Source organism: Fringilla coelebs (assembly GCF_963513975.1).
Source record: "Fringilla coelebs genome assembly, chromosome: 16".
NCBI classification, from domain to species: Eukaryota; Metazoa; Chordata; class Aves; order Passeriformes; family Fringillidae; genus Fringilla; species Fringilla coelebs.
Window position 1 is genome coordinate 33,513 of NC_140042.1, and position 14,275 is coordinate 47,787.

At 51.8% G+C, this 14,275-nt stretch overlaps 1 protein-coding gene across 2 annotated transcripts; it reads right to left on the reverse strand.

Annotated features, from left to right (window-relative positions):
• Positions 1–12,411: 12,411 nt before the first annotated feature.
• UQCC4 (ubiquinol-cytochrome c reductase complex assembly factor 4) lies at positions 12,412–13,994 on the reverse strand. 2 transcript variants are annotated; one of them, XM_084216581.1, is made up of 2 exons: positions 13,960–13,994; positions 12,412–13,729 (listed from the first exon to the last, which is right to left on the reverse strand). In XM_084216581.1, the coding sequence occupies exons 1-2, from the start codon at positions 13,983–13,985 to the stop codon at positions 13,495–13,497; spliced, it is 261 nt and encodes an 86-aa protein (XP_084072707.1). In that variant the 5' UTR covers positions 13,986–13,994; the 3' UTR covers positions 12,412–13,494. The 2 variants fall into 2 exon arrangements, with proteins under 2 accessions (XP_084072707.1, XP_084072706.1); XM_084216580.1 differs by having other exon boundaries at positions 12,412–13,846.
• Between the last annotated feature and the right edge of the window lie 281 nt (positions 13,995–14,275).

Below are 14,275 nucleotides of genomic sequence, written 5' to 3' on the forward strand. Positions count from 1 at the left end.
AAGAAACCCCTTAAAATAACCTAATAAAATCTTTTAAAAGCCCTGAAAAAGCCCTGAAATGATCCTAAACATTCACAAAAAATTCCTAAAAACTCCTCCAAAAAAGCCCTAAAATATCCTTTTAAAGCAATGAGAAAAGCCCTAAAAAATTCCCTAAAAACCTGCTCAGCCTCCAACTCCTGTCACTCTCTAGACCACAAACATCATTGCTACCTTTTTATTAGGGTGGCTGCGTGCAGCTGCTGAGAGAGTTCTGGGGCTGTCCCACCATTAGGGTTGCTGCCTTGTGCTGCTGTTGGGGAAAACTGGTGACCTAGGAGTGCTGTTTATGGTGACCTTAGGTTGGCGGTGAGGGCTGCTGCACCTGTACCCTAACCCTACCTGGTATTCTGTGTCCTTTGCACCCCAAACCCTCAGTGTGAACTCTCCACCTGTCAAGCCTCCCCCTCTTTGCCCCTCAGCCCTCAATGTCTGTGTGTCACCCCCAGCCCCCCAACATTGTGCCTTGGCTCCCTGACCTCCACCGTGCACTCTCCACCTGGTTAGGGGTGGATTTTAGGGTGAGGTTAGGGGTGGTGTGAGTGCTGGCTCACCTGTCCCCCTCAAGCAGCCCCCACTATTCCCCTCAAGGTGTCTTCTCCCCCTCAGCCTCTCCTTGTCACCCTCAAGCTCCCCACTGCAGCCTCTCAGCATCTCTGCGCCTGGGGCCATCCAGTTGCTCTTAAAGCCCCCTTCTGCCTCTCAGCTGCCCCCATCCTCTGTGTCACCCTCCAGCCCACCCCCCTCAGCCCGCGGCCCTTTGTGACACCCTGCAGCCCACAGACGTTGTCCATGCCTGTCTTATTTAGATGTTGTCCTGCTGTGAGAGCTGCACTGTCCTCCAAGGGCTCAGGCTCCCACGTGCTGCTGGACGGGACTCACAGGTGGGTGGTGAGTGAAATAATGGATGGAGCAGGGAGCGTGGTGGGGAGAGGTGAAAGGCAGAGTGAGGGATGGAGCAAGAGCGGGCTGGAAAACAGAGTAGGTGTTAGGGGTGGAGAAGGGGATGCAGCAGTAGGGGGCTGAGATGAGGAGATAAGGGTTAGGAGGAAGCACCCCATAACTCCAAGACCAAACCTGCAGCCAACGAGAACTCTGAGTTACCTGGGAGCACCAAACGCCTTCAGCAAACCGATGTAAGGAAACTGGGGTGGTGAGTTTTGTTTCCCATGGAAAAGGGACAGCATTCGTGTCCATGGGCCTGCACCCTGCCCAGGACCTTTGGTCTCGAGTGGGCTGCTGCCTCCTAAAATTCCAAACATCGCAGGTGGGACAGGGGCTTGAAACTTGGGGTAGAAACCAATTTTGGATTTAGCTGGTGAAGTCTGCTGGTGAAACTTGTGTAGTCTGTTAATTGGTGTACTTGCAAAAAGGCCTGCAGAGAGAACAAAGGAAGGTCAAGGCTACTTAGAAAGGAATGCAGGCATCCAAGCTGAAGAGAGATAAGGAGAGGGGCCCCCACCATCGGAAAAAGTGAATCTGGATTACAACTGAGTGCATGACCTTGTCCCTGTGTGAGTAAAAGTTTGAGGTTTTGCCGGCAGCCATCGCCGAGTGCTGAGGGGCCCCCTGGTCGATAGGGCAACTTGGGATGGGTATAATTTTAACCCGAGTCTCGGGACAGAGCTGATGGCTCCTTTAGGACAACAATATTTACATGTAGAAGCAATTCCCTCACTTTCATCTCATTTTTATTTAATCCCCAATAATTCGATACATATCACAAGCAATGTGCAGTTCTGGATTTTCCCTGTACGCTATTTGTACAAAGGACTTGAACACAGAACGCAGTCGTGATTCAATTGAATCAATCCTGGTTTACATTTCAAAGGGTCGCGCTGTGAAAAACATGTTCATTCTGCTGTGAAGATTTAAAAAGTTTATTAAAAGACAATAGGAGACAAGAACCATAAAGCAAAGGTTATTAAACTATTTTACATTTTCCAGGAACTATTTTACGTGGCTCCTCCTCGGGTCCGCCTTTTAGAGCATGCATGTTTCTTGGCTGTGGTTTTGGCTCCTCTTCATCACTTCCAATTTGGTCCTTGGTCCATATTTTACTCAGATGGAGAGTGCTGATAGTTGGCATATCTGTAGCACGTGTCCTCATCCTGTGTTCATTGGATGTTATCTCATCCAAGCAGGCATTTAAACACAAGCACAGCTATTTCACTGCTATGTCTAAGCTTAATTAACAGTAGAAATAGAAGCTATATTTTTACAACAAAGTTACCTTAACATCGCACATATAGAATCCATTTTAATATATGTGAAAAGCCAATATTATAGTATGTATCTAAAACATGGCACTAGCACTGCATTTCCAGATCTGGACTGCTCAGCTATCCTCGTGGCCACATTCAAGTATGTGTGCAGCCCCAATCACAGCCCTGCAGTGCTTACAGCTCCGGCCCTACAAGTCCCCTTTCTGAACATGGGTGCTTTTGGCCCACAACCCACAAACTTTATTTCACTACCAGCTATGTTTTTCCAGCTCCAGTGGAAGATTTCTCCAGCTCTGCTTCAGGGCAGGTTCTGCTGCCCTTCAAAGGGAAGCGTATTCATCTTGCCTCCAGCTCTGCAACAATTCAGCTCCCCCCTGAGGGCTGCTAACCCCACCCCAACATCAATATCCCAGCCCCACCGTGACTGCAAATCCTGCTCTACAATCCCCTGTAACTGTGACAGCTCCTGCATGAGTTCACCTTGATGCCCAAAAGTCCATTCTCAGGTCTAGATTCTTTTCCATTTTCATTCAAAGTCCCAGCCCTGCAGTCCACTTCCCACCCCACAGTGATTTCACCTCCAGCCCTACATTGGAAATCACAGACCTAGGCAAAATCCTGGCATCATTAGGATTTTGAGGCACAATGTTGCAGCTCCCATTTCAGATCCACGTGTCCATTTTCAGTCACTATACGAAGTACCAGCATCGATGTCCAGGGCCTACAATTATACTGGTGCGAGAACACTGGAGAATTGTAAAAACACGACAGTTCCTATGCCGTGTCCAGCCCCAATGCCAGCCCTGCAGTGATGAAAGCACTGGCCCTAAAGACACCTTCACACACAGAGCAATTTCAGCTCTTGACCCACAAGCTTTATTACACTGCCAACTCTCTTCTTCCAGCTCCAGCTCTGTGTTTCTCCAGCTTCAAAGGCCAGCTTCTTGGCCTCGGCTCCAGCTCAGCAACACTGCAGCACCCACCCGAGAGTCTCTAAGCCCACCCCACCATCAAGATTACAGCCGCACCATGATTTCAGGTCCCGCCCAACAATTCCCGGGCAGTGTCACAGGGCCAACAAAAGTTAACCTTGGTGCCCACAGACCCATTCACTGATCTAGTATCTTTTCCATTATCATTCCAAATCCCAGCCCTACAGTCCACTTCCCAGCCCCACAGTGATTTTGGCTCTATCCCTAGAGGTACCATCACATACCTAGATAGTTTCCCGCCATTGACGGGGCATACAGGCGCAAAGTTGCAGGGCCCTTTTCCACCCCACACAACCTATTCTCCTTTCAGTCACAATACCCAGCCCCTGGATCCATGTCACAGGCCTACAGTGGTTTCAGCACAAGAACAGTACAGCCTCTGCGGCAGCCCTGTGGTTCCTATGCTGTGTTCGTCCCCGATCTCAGAGAGGCAATGATGACAGCTGGAGGCACAGTGACTTCAGCCCTTTCAGCTCTTGACCCACAAGCTTTATTTCACTGCCAGCTCTCTTCTTCCAGCTCCAGCTCTGTGTTTCTCCAGCTTCAAAGGGCAGCACCTTGGTCTTGGCTCCGGCTCTGCAACACTGCAGCTCCCACCCGACAGTCTCTAAGCCCACCCCACCATCAATATACACGCCTCACCATCACATCAGGGCCTGCCCAACAATCCCCAGGCACGTAGACTGACCCTGCCTCATTTTGCCTCAATGCCAAGAGTCCCATTTCCAGCCCTTTAGATTCTTTTCCATTTTCATTCAAAGTCCCAGCCCTGCAGTCCACTTCCCAGCCCCACACTGAGTTCTGCTCCATCCCTAGAGGTACCACCACACACCTAGGCAGTGTCCTGCCATCGACGGGGTTTTCAGGCGCAAAGTTGCAGGGCCCTTTTCCACTCCACACAACCTGTTCTCCTTTCAGTCACAATACCCAGCCCCTGGATCCATGTCACAGGCCTACAGCGGTTTCAGCACAAGAACAGTACAGCCTCTGCGGCAGCCCTGTGGTTCCTATGCCGTGTTCATCCCCGATCCCAGAGAGGCAATGATGACAGCTGGAGGCACAGTGACTTCAGCCCTTTCAGCTCTTGACCCACAAGCTTTATTTCACTGCCAGCTCTCTTCTTCCAGCTCCAGCTCTGTGTTTCTCCAGCTTCAAAGGCCAGCGTCTTGGTCTTGGCTCCGGCTCTGCAACACTGCAGCTCCCACCCGACAGTCTCTAAGCCCACCCCACCATCAATATACACGCCTCACCATCACATCAGGGCCTGCCCAACAATCCCCAGGCACGTAGACTGACCCTGCCTCATTTTGCCTCAATGCCAAGAGTCCCATTTCCAGCCCTTTAGATTCTTTTCCATTTTCATTCAAAGTCCCAGCCCTGCAGTCCACTTCCCAGCCCCACACTGAGTTCTGCTCCATCCCTAGAGGTACCAACATACACCTAGGCAGTATCCTGCCATCGACGGGGTTTTCAGGCGCAAAGTTGCAGGGCCCTTTTCCACTCCACACAACCTGTTCTACTTTTAGTCACAATACCCAGCCCCCGGATGCATGTCACAGGCCTACAGTGCTTTCGGCGCATAACCAGTACAGTCTCTGTGGCAGCCCTGTGGTTCCTATGCCGTGTTCAGCCCCGATCCCAGAGACGCAATGATAACACCAGCAGGCCCAGTGATTTCAGCTCTTTCAGCTCCTGACCCACAAGCTTTATTCCACTGCCAGCTCTCTTCTTCCAGCTCCAACTCTGTGTTTCTCCAGCTTCAAAGGGCAGCACCTTGGTCTTGGCTCCGGCTCTGCAACACTGCAGCTCCCACCCGACAGTCTCTAAGCCCACCCCACCATCAATATACACGCCTCACCATCACATCAGGGCCTGCCCAACAATCCCCAGGCACGTAGACTGACCCTGCCTCATTTTGCCTCAATGCCAAGAGTCCCATTTCCAGCCCTTTAGATTCTTTTCCATTTTCATTCAAAGTCCCAGCCCTGCAGTCCACTTCCCAGCCCCACACTGAGTTCTGCTCCATCCCTAGAGGTACCACCACACACCTAGGCAGTGTCCTGCCATCGACGGGGTTTTCAGGCGCAAAGTTGCAGGGCCCTTTTCCACTCCACACAACCTGTTCTCCTTTCAGTCACAATACCCAGCCCCTGGATCCATGTCACAGGCCTACAGCGGTTTCAGCACAAGAACAGTACAGCCTATGCGGCAGCCCTGCGGTTCCTATGCCGTGTTCGTCCCCGATCCCAGAGAGGCAATGATGACAGCTGGAGGCACAGTGACTTCAGCCCTTTCAGCTCTTGACCCACAAGCTTTATTTCACTGCCAGCTCTCTTCTTCCAGCTCCAGCTCTGTGTTTCTCCAGCTTCAAAGGGCAGCACCTTGGTCTTGGCTCCGGCTCTGCAACACTGCAGCTCCCACCCGACAGTCTCTAAGCCCACCCCACCATCAATATACACACCTCACCATCACATCAGGGCCTGCCCAACAATCCCCAGGCACGTAGACTGACCCTGCCTCATTTTGCCTCAATGCCAAGAGTCCCATTTCCAGCCCTTTAGATTCTTTTCCATTTTCATTCAAAGTCCCAGCCCTGCAGTCCACTTCCCAGCCCCACACTGAGTTCTGCTCCATTCCTAGAGGTACCGTCACACACCTAGGCAGTGTCCTGCCATCGACGGGGTTTTCAGGCGCAAAGTTGCAGGGCCCTTTTCCACTCCACACAACCTGTTCTACTTTTAGTCACAATACCCAGCCCCCGGATGCATGTCACAGGCCTACAGTGCTTTCGGCGCATAACCAGTACAGTCTCTGAGGCAGCCCTGTGGTTCCTATGCCGTGTTCAGCCCCGATCCCAGAGACGCAATGATAACACCAGCAGGCCCAGTGATTTCAGCTCTTTCAGCTCCTGACCCACAAGCTTTATTCCACTGCCAGCTCTCTTCTTCCAGCTCCAGCTCTGTGTTTCTCCAGCTTCAAAGGGCAGCACCTTGGTCTTGGCTCCGGCTCTGCAACACTGCAGCTCCCACCCGACAGTCTCTAAGCCCACCCCACCATCAATATACACGCCTCACCATCACATCAGGGCCTGCCCAACAATCCCCAGGCACGTAGACTGACCCTGCCTCATTTTGCCTCAATGCCAAGAGTCCCATTTCCAGCCCTTTAGATTCTTTTCCATTTTCATTCAAAGTCCCAGCCCTGCAGTCCACTTCCCAGCCCCACACTGAGTTCTGCTCCATCCCTAGAGGTACCACCACACACCTAGGCAGTGTCCTGCCATCGACGGGGTTTTCAGGCGCAAAGTTGCAGGGCCCTTTTCCACTCCACACAACCTGTTCTCCTTTCAGTCACAATACCCAGCCCCTGGATCCATGTCACAGGCCTACAGCGGTTTCAGCACAAGAACAGTACAGCCTCTGTGGCAGCCCTGCGGTTCCTATGCCGTGTTCGTCCCCGATCCCAGAGAGGCAATGACAGCTGGAGGCACAGTGACTTCAGCCCTTTCAGCTCTTGACCCACAAGCTTATTTCACTGCCAGCTCTCTTCTTCCAGCTCCAGCTCTGTGTTTCTCCAGCTTCAAAGGGCAGCACCTTGGTCTTGGCTCCGGCTCTGCAACACTGCAGCTCCCACCCGACAGTCTCTAAGCCCACCCCACCATCAATATACACGCCTCACCATCACATCAGGGCCTGCCCAACAATCCCCAGGCACGTAGACTGACCCTGCCTCATTTTGCCTCAATGCCAAGAGTCCCATTTCCAGCCCTTTAGATTCTTTTCCATTTTCATTCAAAGTCCCAGCCCTGCAGTCCACTTCCCAGCCCCACACTGAGTTCTGCTCCATCCCTAGAGGTACCACCACACACCTAGGCAGTGTCCTGCCATCGACGGGGTTTTCAGGCGCAAAGTTGCAGGGCCCTTTTCCACTCCACACAACCTGTTTTCCTTTCAGTCACAATACCCAGCCCCCGGATGCATGTCACAGGCCTACAGTGCTTTCGGCGTATAACCAGTAGTCTCTGTGGCATCCCTGTGGTTCCTATGCCGTGTTCAGCCCCGATCCCAGAGACGCAATGATGACAGCAGCAGGCCCAGTGATTTCAGCTCTTTCAGCTCCTGACCCACAAGCTTTATTTCACTGCCAGCTCTCTTCTTCCAGCTCCAGCTCTGTGTTTCTCCAGCTTCAAAGGCCAGCGTCTTGGCCTCAGCTCCAGCTCTGCAACACTGCAGCACCCACCCGAGAGTCTCTAAGGCCACCCAAACATCAAGATCAAAGAGACACCATGATTTCTGCTCCCGCCCAACAGTCCCCAGGCGCTGTCACAGGGCTAGCATAAGTTCACCTCGGTGCCCACAGCCCCATTGACTGATCTAGTATCTTTTCCATTATCATTCCAAATCCCAGCCCCACAGTCCGCTTCCCAGCCCCACAGTGATTCTGGCTCTATCCCTAGAGGTACCATCACATACCTAGGCAGTATCCTGCCATCGACGGCGTGTGCAGGCGCAAGTTTGCAGGGCCCTTTTCCACCCCACACAACCTATTCTCCTTTCAGTCACAATACCCAGCCCCTGGATCCACGTCACAGGCCTACAGTGGTTTCAGCACAAGAACAGTACAGCCTCTGCGGCAGCCCTGTGGTTCCTATGCCGTGTCCAGTACCGATCCCCGAGATGCCATGGTTTCAGGTCCCACCCGACAGTCCCCAGTCATTCTGACGGCCGCTGCATAAATTCACCTTAGTGCCCACAGCCCTGTTCACAAGTCTAGTATCTTCTCCATTTTCAATCCACTACCCAGCCCCACAGTGATTTCTGCTGCATCCCAGATGTTCTGACACACACACACAGGCATTATCCTGCCACTGACGGGGTTTTCAGGCGCAAGGGTACAGCCCCCTTTTCCACTCTGCACAACCCATTCTACTTTTAGTCACAATACCCAGTCCCTGGATGCATGTCACAGGCTTACAATGGTTTTGGCGCAAGAACAGTAAAGGCTCTGTGGCTACTGTGTGGTTCTTTTGGGGTGTTCAGCCCCAATCCCAGAGATGCAATGATGACAACTGCAGGGCCAGTGATTTCAGCCCTTTCAGCTTTTGACCCACAAGCTTTATTTCACTGCCAGCTCTCTTCTTCCAGCTCCACCTGCGCTGTTCTCCAGCTCTGCCAGACAAGCGTGTTCCAGGTTGAGACAAGAAGGTTTTGTGTTTGGGTGCAGTTGTGAGGTTTCAACTCCAGGTCCCGATACCATTCTCACCCCATTCTAGCAGTTGCTGTTCTATTTCTGGCTTTTTCATTTTTTGTCCTATTCTATAATTATTTTCCAGATTTACAGTGAGTATCCCTTTTAGCAGTGATTGATGCTATAACACTGTGATCCCCACCCTGGCCCCAGTGATTTCAGATCCAATCCCACAAGCTTTATTTCACTGCCAGCTCTTCTGTTGCTCTTCCTGCTCAATGTCTTCCCAGCAGTACTACATAACGCTACTTGTGCTTCTCAGGGCAGGATCTTTGTTTTAGCTCTAACTCTGCGTGGTTTGAGCTCAGATCACAGCCCTTACAGCAATTTCAGGTTCGACCATGCAGTTCACCTCCCAGCTCCACATTCCCTATCCCAGCACCATAGGAGTTTTACCCCAAACCCTACCATATTTCTGTCTCCTCCAGCTCTGCTGCCTCAGCTCCAGCTCCTCAGCTTCCTACTGCCTGCAGCTAAAAGCTGCTTCTGCTTCTCACTGCAGCTGGAGGCTGTTAATAAGGTCACAAATCAGTTACTGCCATCATTTCAACATGTCTAGAAGCTGTCCCACCCACACTCATGGCATTCCAAGTTCGGGGACACTTGAGGCCTGAAGCCCAACATCTACCTTCCCCCTCACCCCAGGTCTCAGCCCAGCACCTGCACAAAGGCCCCCTCACCTCCCCCCAGGCAGCTCCAGGGCCTGGGAATAGCTACCGAGTGCCAAAAGGCACCCCTGGGCTGGTTCTTGGGCCCTCAAACCCTCTGAGCCCCCACACACGCAGCCTCTGCTTGGTACCGTGGGGCAGGGGCTGGGAACCCCCAGGCATGTCCTGCAGGCCCTGTGCTGCAGCTCCATACCCTTCTCCCACGGCATATATCTAGCCCCAGCATTTCCACCGCTCCACACTGTTTTGGGCCTGACTCATGCCAAAGTCCTTATTCCACACCCTGGGGGTTTGTCCCCACTGATCTCACAACTGGTGTTTCAGCCCCAGTCCCACAACCCTTACTGAATTACCATCAGAAATCTAGTAAAGAAAACAAATTAAACCAAAAAAATGTGACAAGCAAAATAATAAGAAAATAAAGAAAAAAAATCATTATTACTAGAAGCAAAAACAAAACAAAATAACTAAAATGCAAAAAATCAACTTTATTTGCAGTATTCTGAACATTAGTTTAACCCAGAAATTGCAAAAATGTCTACTTCCCGGCCTCCAATAAGAGCAGCTGGTCACCCCCACGCCGCTCCAGGCCCCACACCAGCTACCCAAGCCGCGCAGGGCCCGGCGGGAAGAACCGGACAGCGCCAGCCCCCAGACGCTGCCGGAGGCGTCGCGTCCGTGCTCACCAGCGCTCCCCAGATCAGCTGCCGCGGAGGTCCCGTCCTGGCGCAGCGCCGCTCCTCGGATCGCGCATCCATCCATCCAGTCGCTCCCAGCTCCGCCGCCGAACTGACGCCTGCGCCACTCCAACGCACGCTATTTATGCCCCAGGGCCGGGCCAGCCAGCCAATCACAACCCGACGCAGCGCCGGCCCCACCAATCCCAGCCCGCCCATTCCCGCCGCTCTCAGCTCGGCGACCCCCCGCGGTCCCCTCAAGTACTGCTTCCGCCGCTGCCGCCGCTGTAGGGGCCGCGTCCGCCTGCTCTCCGCCGTCTGCCCGTTTCCCTGGGAGAAATCCCGGCGAAAACCTGAACGGGAAGCTCCCGCCCGCCCTTCCCGGCCCCAACAGCGCCTGCCGAGACTGCGGCAGCGGGGACACAGCTCCGCCGGCTCCCAAAGCGGCGGTGGCGGGAGCGGCGTCTCAGGCGTACGCCAGGCTGAGGGGCCGGCCGCGACTGAGCGGGCTGAGATTGGCGGGACCGTGGTCGGATCGAAAGGGCGGCTATGATTGGACAGGGCGGGAAAAGGCGGGCCGTGATTGGCAGGTTTAGGCGCCGTGAGGGTGCGGCCCGTGGGAGCGTGGGGCGGAGCCCGGGCTGCTCGGAGGGCTCGCGGGCGCCATGGGACCCGTTCGCGAGACCCCCGTACCCTTCTCCGGCCCTGTCTCGTGCCCAGGTCCCAGCGAAAAGACCCCGCAGAGCCCCTACCGGAGAGCCCCATCGGCACTCAGGGCAGCGGGCGGGGAGGGGCGTAGCCCGGGAGTTCCGGGCCGCAAAGGCGGACTCCCCGACAGCCGGGCGGACCAGGGAGTGGCGGCGACATGGTGAGGAGGGGGCTCCGCAGCGGGGAGTGGGGAGGGCGTGCAGAGCCCGCTGCGGGCTCTGGGCGCCTCTTCTCCCGCAGTGCTTCCGCTTCTGGGGGGACTTTGCCTGCTCCGACTGGCCGAGAGCAGCACCCTGGCCAAAGTTAAGTGCCCGCGTCCCCCTGCCCGCCCTTCGCCGTCCCGCTGCTCACCGTCGTTTTCCCCCACAGTCGTCGGATGTTATAGATGATAAAACAATATTTGCTTTCACATTCAAAGATTAGCTTTTTGCATCACAGGTATTTTGATATGGTACAACTTATACTTACTTTTAACTGCTTTGTATAGTGTAATATGCCAGTTTGTGTATGCACTGTATATTTCATATGAATAGTAGTGTGATGAATATATTTTATCGTAGGCTTTAGCAAAATGTTAAAATAGAAACTAAACTACTTCTATGTAACTAACTCAGAAAATGGTGTAAATTATTCTGTTTCTTATTACTGCAGATTGGCCCTACCAAGTGGTAACAGTGACAAAAAGAGCTTAAGCATCCAGGAAAGATTTATCGACTCTTATTGGCGTTATCAGGGAGTGTGAAGCAACAGGATAAAACTACAGGAAGAAATAAAATATGTAGACCTAATTTACAGAATGTTCTGCAGCCAACTCAGAGGTTAAAACCAAACAAGAGTGTTACTGGAACATCAAAAACTCAAAGGAATGTTTGAATAATGTATAAGCTAATGAATATGCATGTAACCCCAGTAATGTAACCGTATGTAGTGAACATGATTTTAAGCTACCTCTGTGCTCTTTAGCTATGTGCCAAAAGCACCCCAGTGCTGGATTATTTTTTCCTTTTATTGTTTTATTAAACTTTCAAAAATTTTAAAGAGTGAGCTCTATTTATCACATCAGTGAAGCTGAAGCTGATCTGCATCCAGGTGCTGCGGGACCTGCTGGGGGAGGCCATCGAGGTAAGTGTGGGGCTACCACAGTGGAGGCCAAGTATTTCAACACCACAATAGCATAATCAGCAACATTAATTAATTTTGTATTCTTCATGCAAGCCTCAGCATAAGGAACACTGCTGGCCTCTACTAGCCTTAATAATATGCATAGTGTTATTGGTATTAATATTTAGGTACGAATTGTTAGTGTTAGTACTGGTAGTGAGTGTGTTAGCTGGTGTTTAGTGAGAAGCTCTGCTCTCCCACAGTATGACAAGATCCCGAAGCTGACCTTAGGCCAATACCTATAAATACGAAAAACTTGATAGGTTATAGTATTCTACACCAATCCCTCACTGTGAGTTTTCTGGCAGCTTTGGGTCCCTCTGAGGGAGAACACCCAGCATGAACCCCACTCACCTGCTCCTCCACACAGCGTGGCTCCCTCTCCTAGGGATGCTGGGGTGCCCCAAATGACATCAGAGCCCCTGATGAGTCTCCACCCCCTCCCCCCTCAGCCTTTTTTCCTCACCCCCAAAGAAGGCACAGAATGCGTGATATAAACACACACGGAGGGGCAGCTCTGCATTTCCTGAAACAAAGCAATTCACTGTTTCCATAGAATATGGTGCAAGAAAGCTAATCAGAAGCAACAGATATTACACCTGAGCTTGAATATATTAAAACAAACAAACAAACAGTCAAAAAACCCAAACCAGGATTATTCTTTCACTGATTCACCAGGATGTCCCCATGCATCTCACTTGCAACATTCTACTGTAGTAAAAGCTGAATACCAAGACTAAACCTTGTGACAGTACCAAATCAAATATGGCATCATGTGGTTAAAGGACTCTACAGCAAAATCAAAAGCCACAGCAGTGCATGCTGTTCAGACTAATCACTAATATTACACAAATGTGATGCTACCCCCCATTTCTCCATAGCTTCAGCCTATCTTAATAGCTACTATCATCTTTGTTGGTGTTGCAGCTTTAATTAGAGATTTTCATGATACAAACCTGATTTTCCATTTTTACATTTGAGAACTTAAAAAAGCCTCTAATTTTGAAGGAAACAAAGTCACACTAGTATTTTACATTTCTCCTCTCCAGGAAAAAGTTCCAGAGAGTGCAAGCTTGAATATCTATGAATCCACACAAAAAGCCTAAATACTGTACTGTTCAATGAGACATCCCCAATATAACACAAGCCAAACATTTCGATTTTGGGCAAAATACTCTCCTGCCAGTATTGACCATCTAAATCAACCAAGCCTAGAAAATTCTAGTCCAGAAAGAATGCACCCTTGAAGGTAATTTCTACATTAATGAGGAGAATTACACACAAAAAGAAAAAATTCAGAACATAATTGCATAATAAGTAATCATTCCTTTACAGTTGTCTTCAATATAAAAAGAACATAGTCTTTTGTGAATGTGAAATGTGAAATGTGAATGTGAAATGTGAAATGAAAGTCCCCTTAAACAGCAATTTCACAGACAATCACCTTAGGTATTTTTTATTACAACAATCCACTAAGAAAAAGGATCCATAGAAAAATGATGGGTAGCATAAAACTTACCTTCAAGTTCAACTTGATTTACAATACATCCTGTTCATCCCTACCTGCGCTATCCAGAAACTACACCTTTTCCTACCAGTGTAAATTACTACGACAAGACCGGCACAGAAAACAGCATGAAGAAATCAAACTTGCAAGCTAAGGCTGCCGAAAAACTAGAAAAACAAGTTTTTTTCATTACAGTGCCAGGACAGCTTTTAACTAGGTGAATGCCAGCAAACTTTTGTCAGCTCCCTCGCGGCAGCCGCACTGCCGTCCTCAGTTCTCTTTCAGCAGCTGAAGAGGAGCATTGCCTTCCTGGGCCGTATCTGAGTCCACGTTCTGGCCGAAGAGAACCGCTTCCAGTCGCTCGTCGGTCTCCCTTTTCTCTCTGAACACACACCATAACAACAGCCCTGTGCCGAGCAGACTAAGAGGCAGCACCTTCACCGACGGCCTCTCGTGGTCGTTCCCCATCGACCGGCTAACGCTCCAAAACCGCGGACTGGCCTTGCTGCGGGAAAAGGGAATGGGCCACCCGCCCTCCGGATCCGCGCCCGCCGCACCCTCTGGGTTCCGCCGCTGTGACAGCCCCCGCCGAGGCCCGGCCAGACATGGGGCTCGCCGCGCCCTGCAACGACCCACGCGTGAGCGTCGCGAAGGGCTCACGAAGCGTCCCAGCCCCCGTCCCAGCCCCCGTCCCAGTCCCCAGCGCCGGCGGCCCCGGCCCGCCCCGCTCCTCACCGCCAGCGAGCCAGCGCCCGGATCATCCCGCGCTGTCCGTGAGAGGGAGCGGAAGCGGAAGCGCGAGGGCTCGCAGGGTTGGGCCGCGGCTCGACGCAGCTGCCGCCGTGAGAGCAACGCCGACAGGACCCTGGGCTAAGGGGGTCCCGAACCGCGAACCGCACCATAGGAGGCGGCATAGTGACCGCAGATGGCTTGCTCGGCGTCCACCGACGGCTACAGTGATGCTTCCACAGTTTGTGTTGGAGGAGTCCATTTTATTCCGTATTACTTACAGAGAATTGCCAGGTATTACCTCAACACAACTATGCTTTTG

Coding starts and splice junctions, on each gene's coding strand:
- UQCC4 (XM_084216580.1), bottom strand. CDS start 13,985: ATGATCCGGGCGCTGGCTCGCTGGCG. Junction 13,847..13,959: donor CGGGCGCTGGCTCGCTGGCG/GTGAGGAGCGGG, acceptor GGGTCGTTGCAG/GGCGCGGCGAGCCCCATGTC.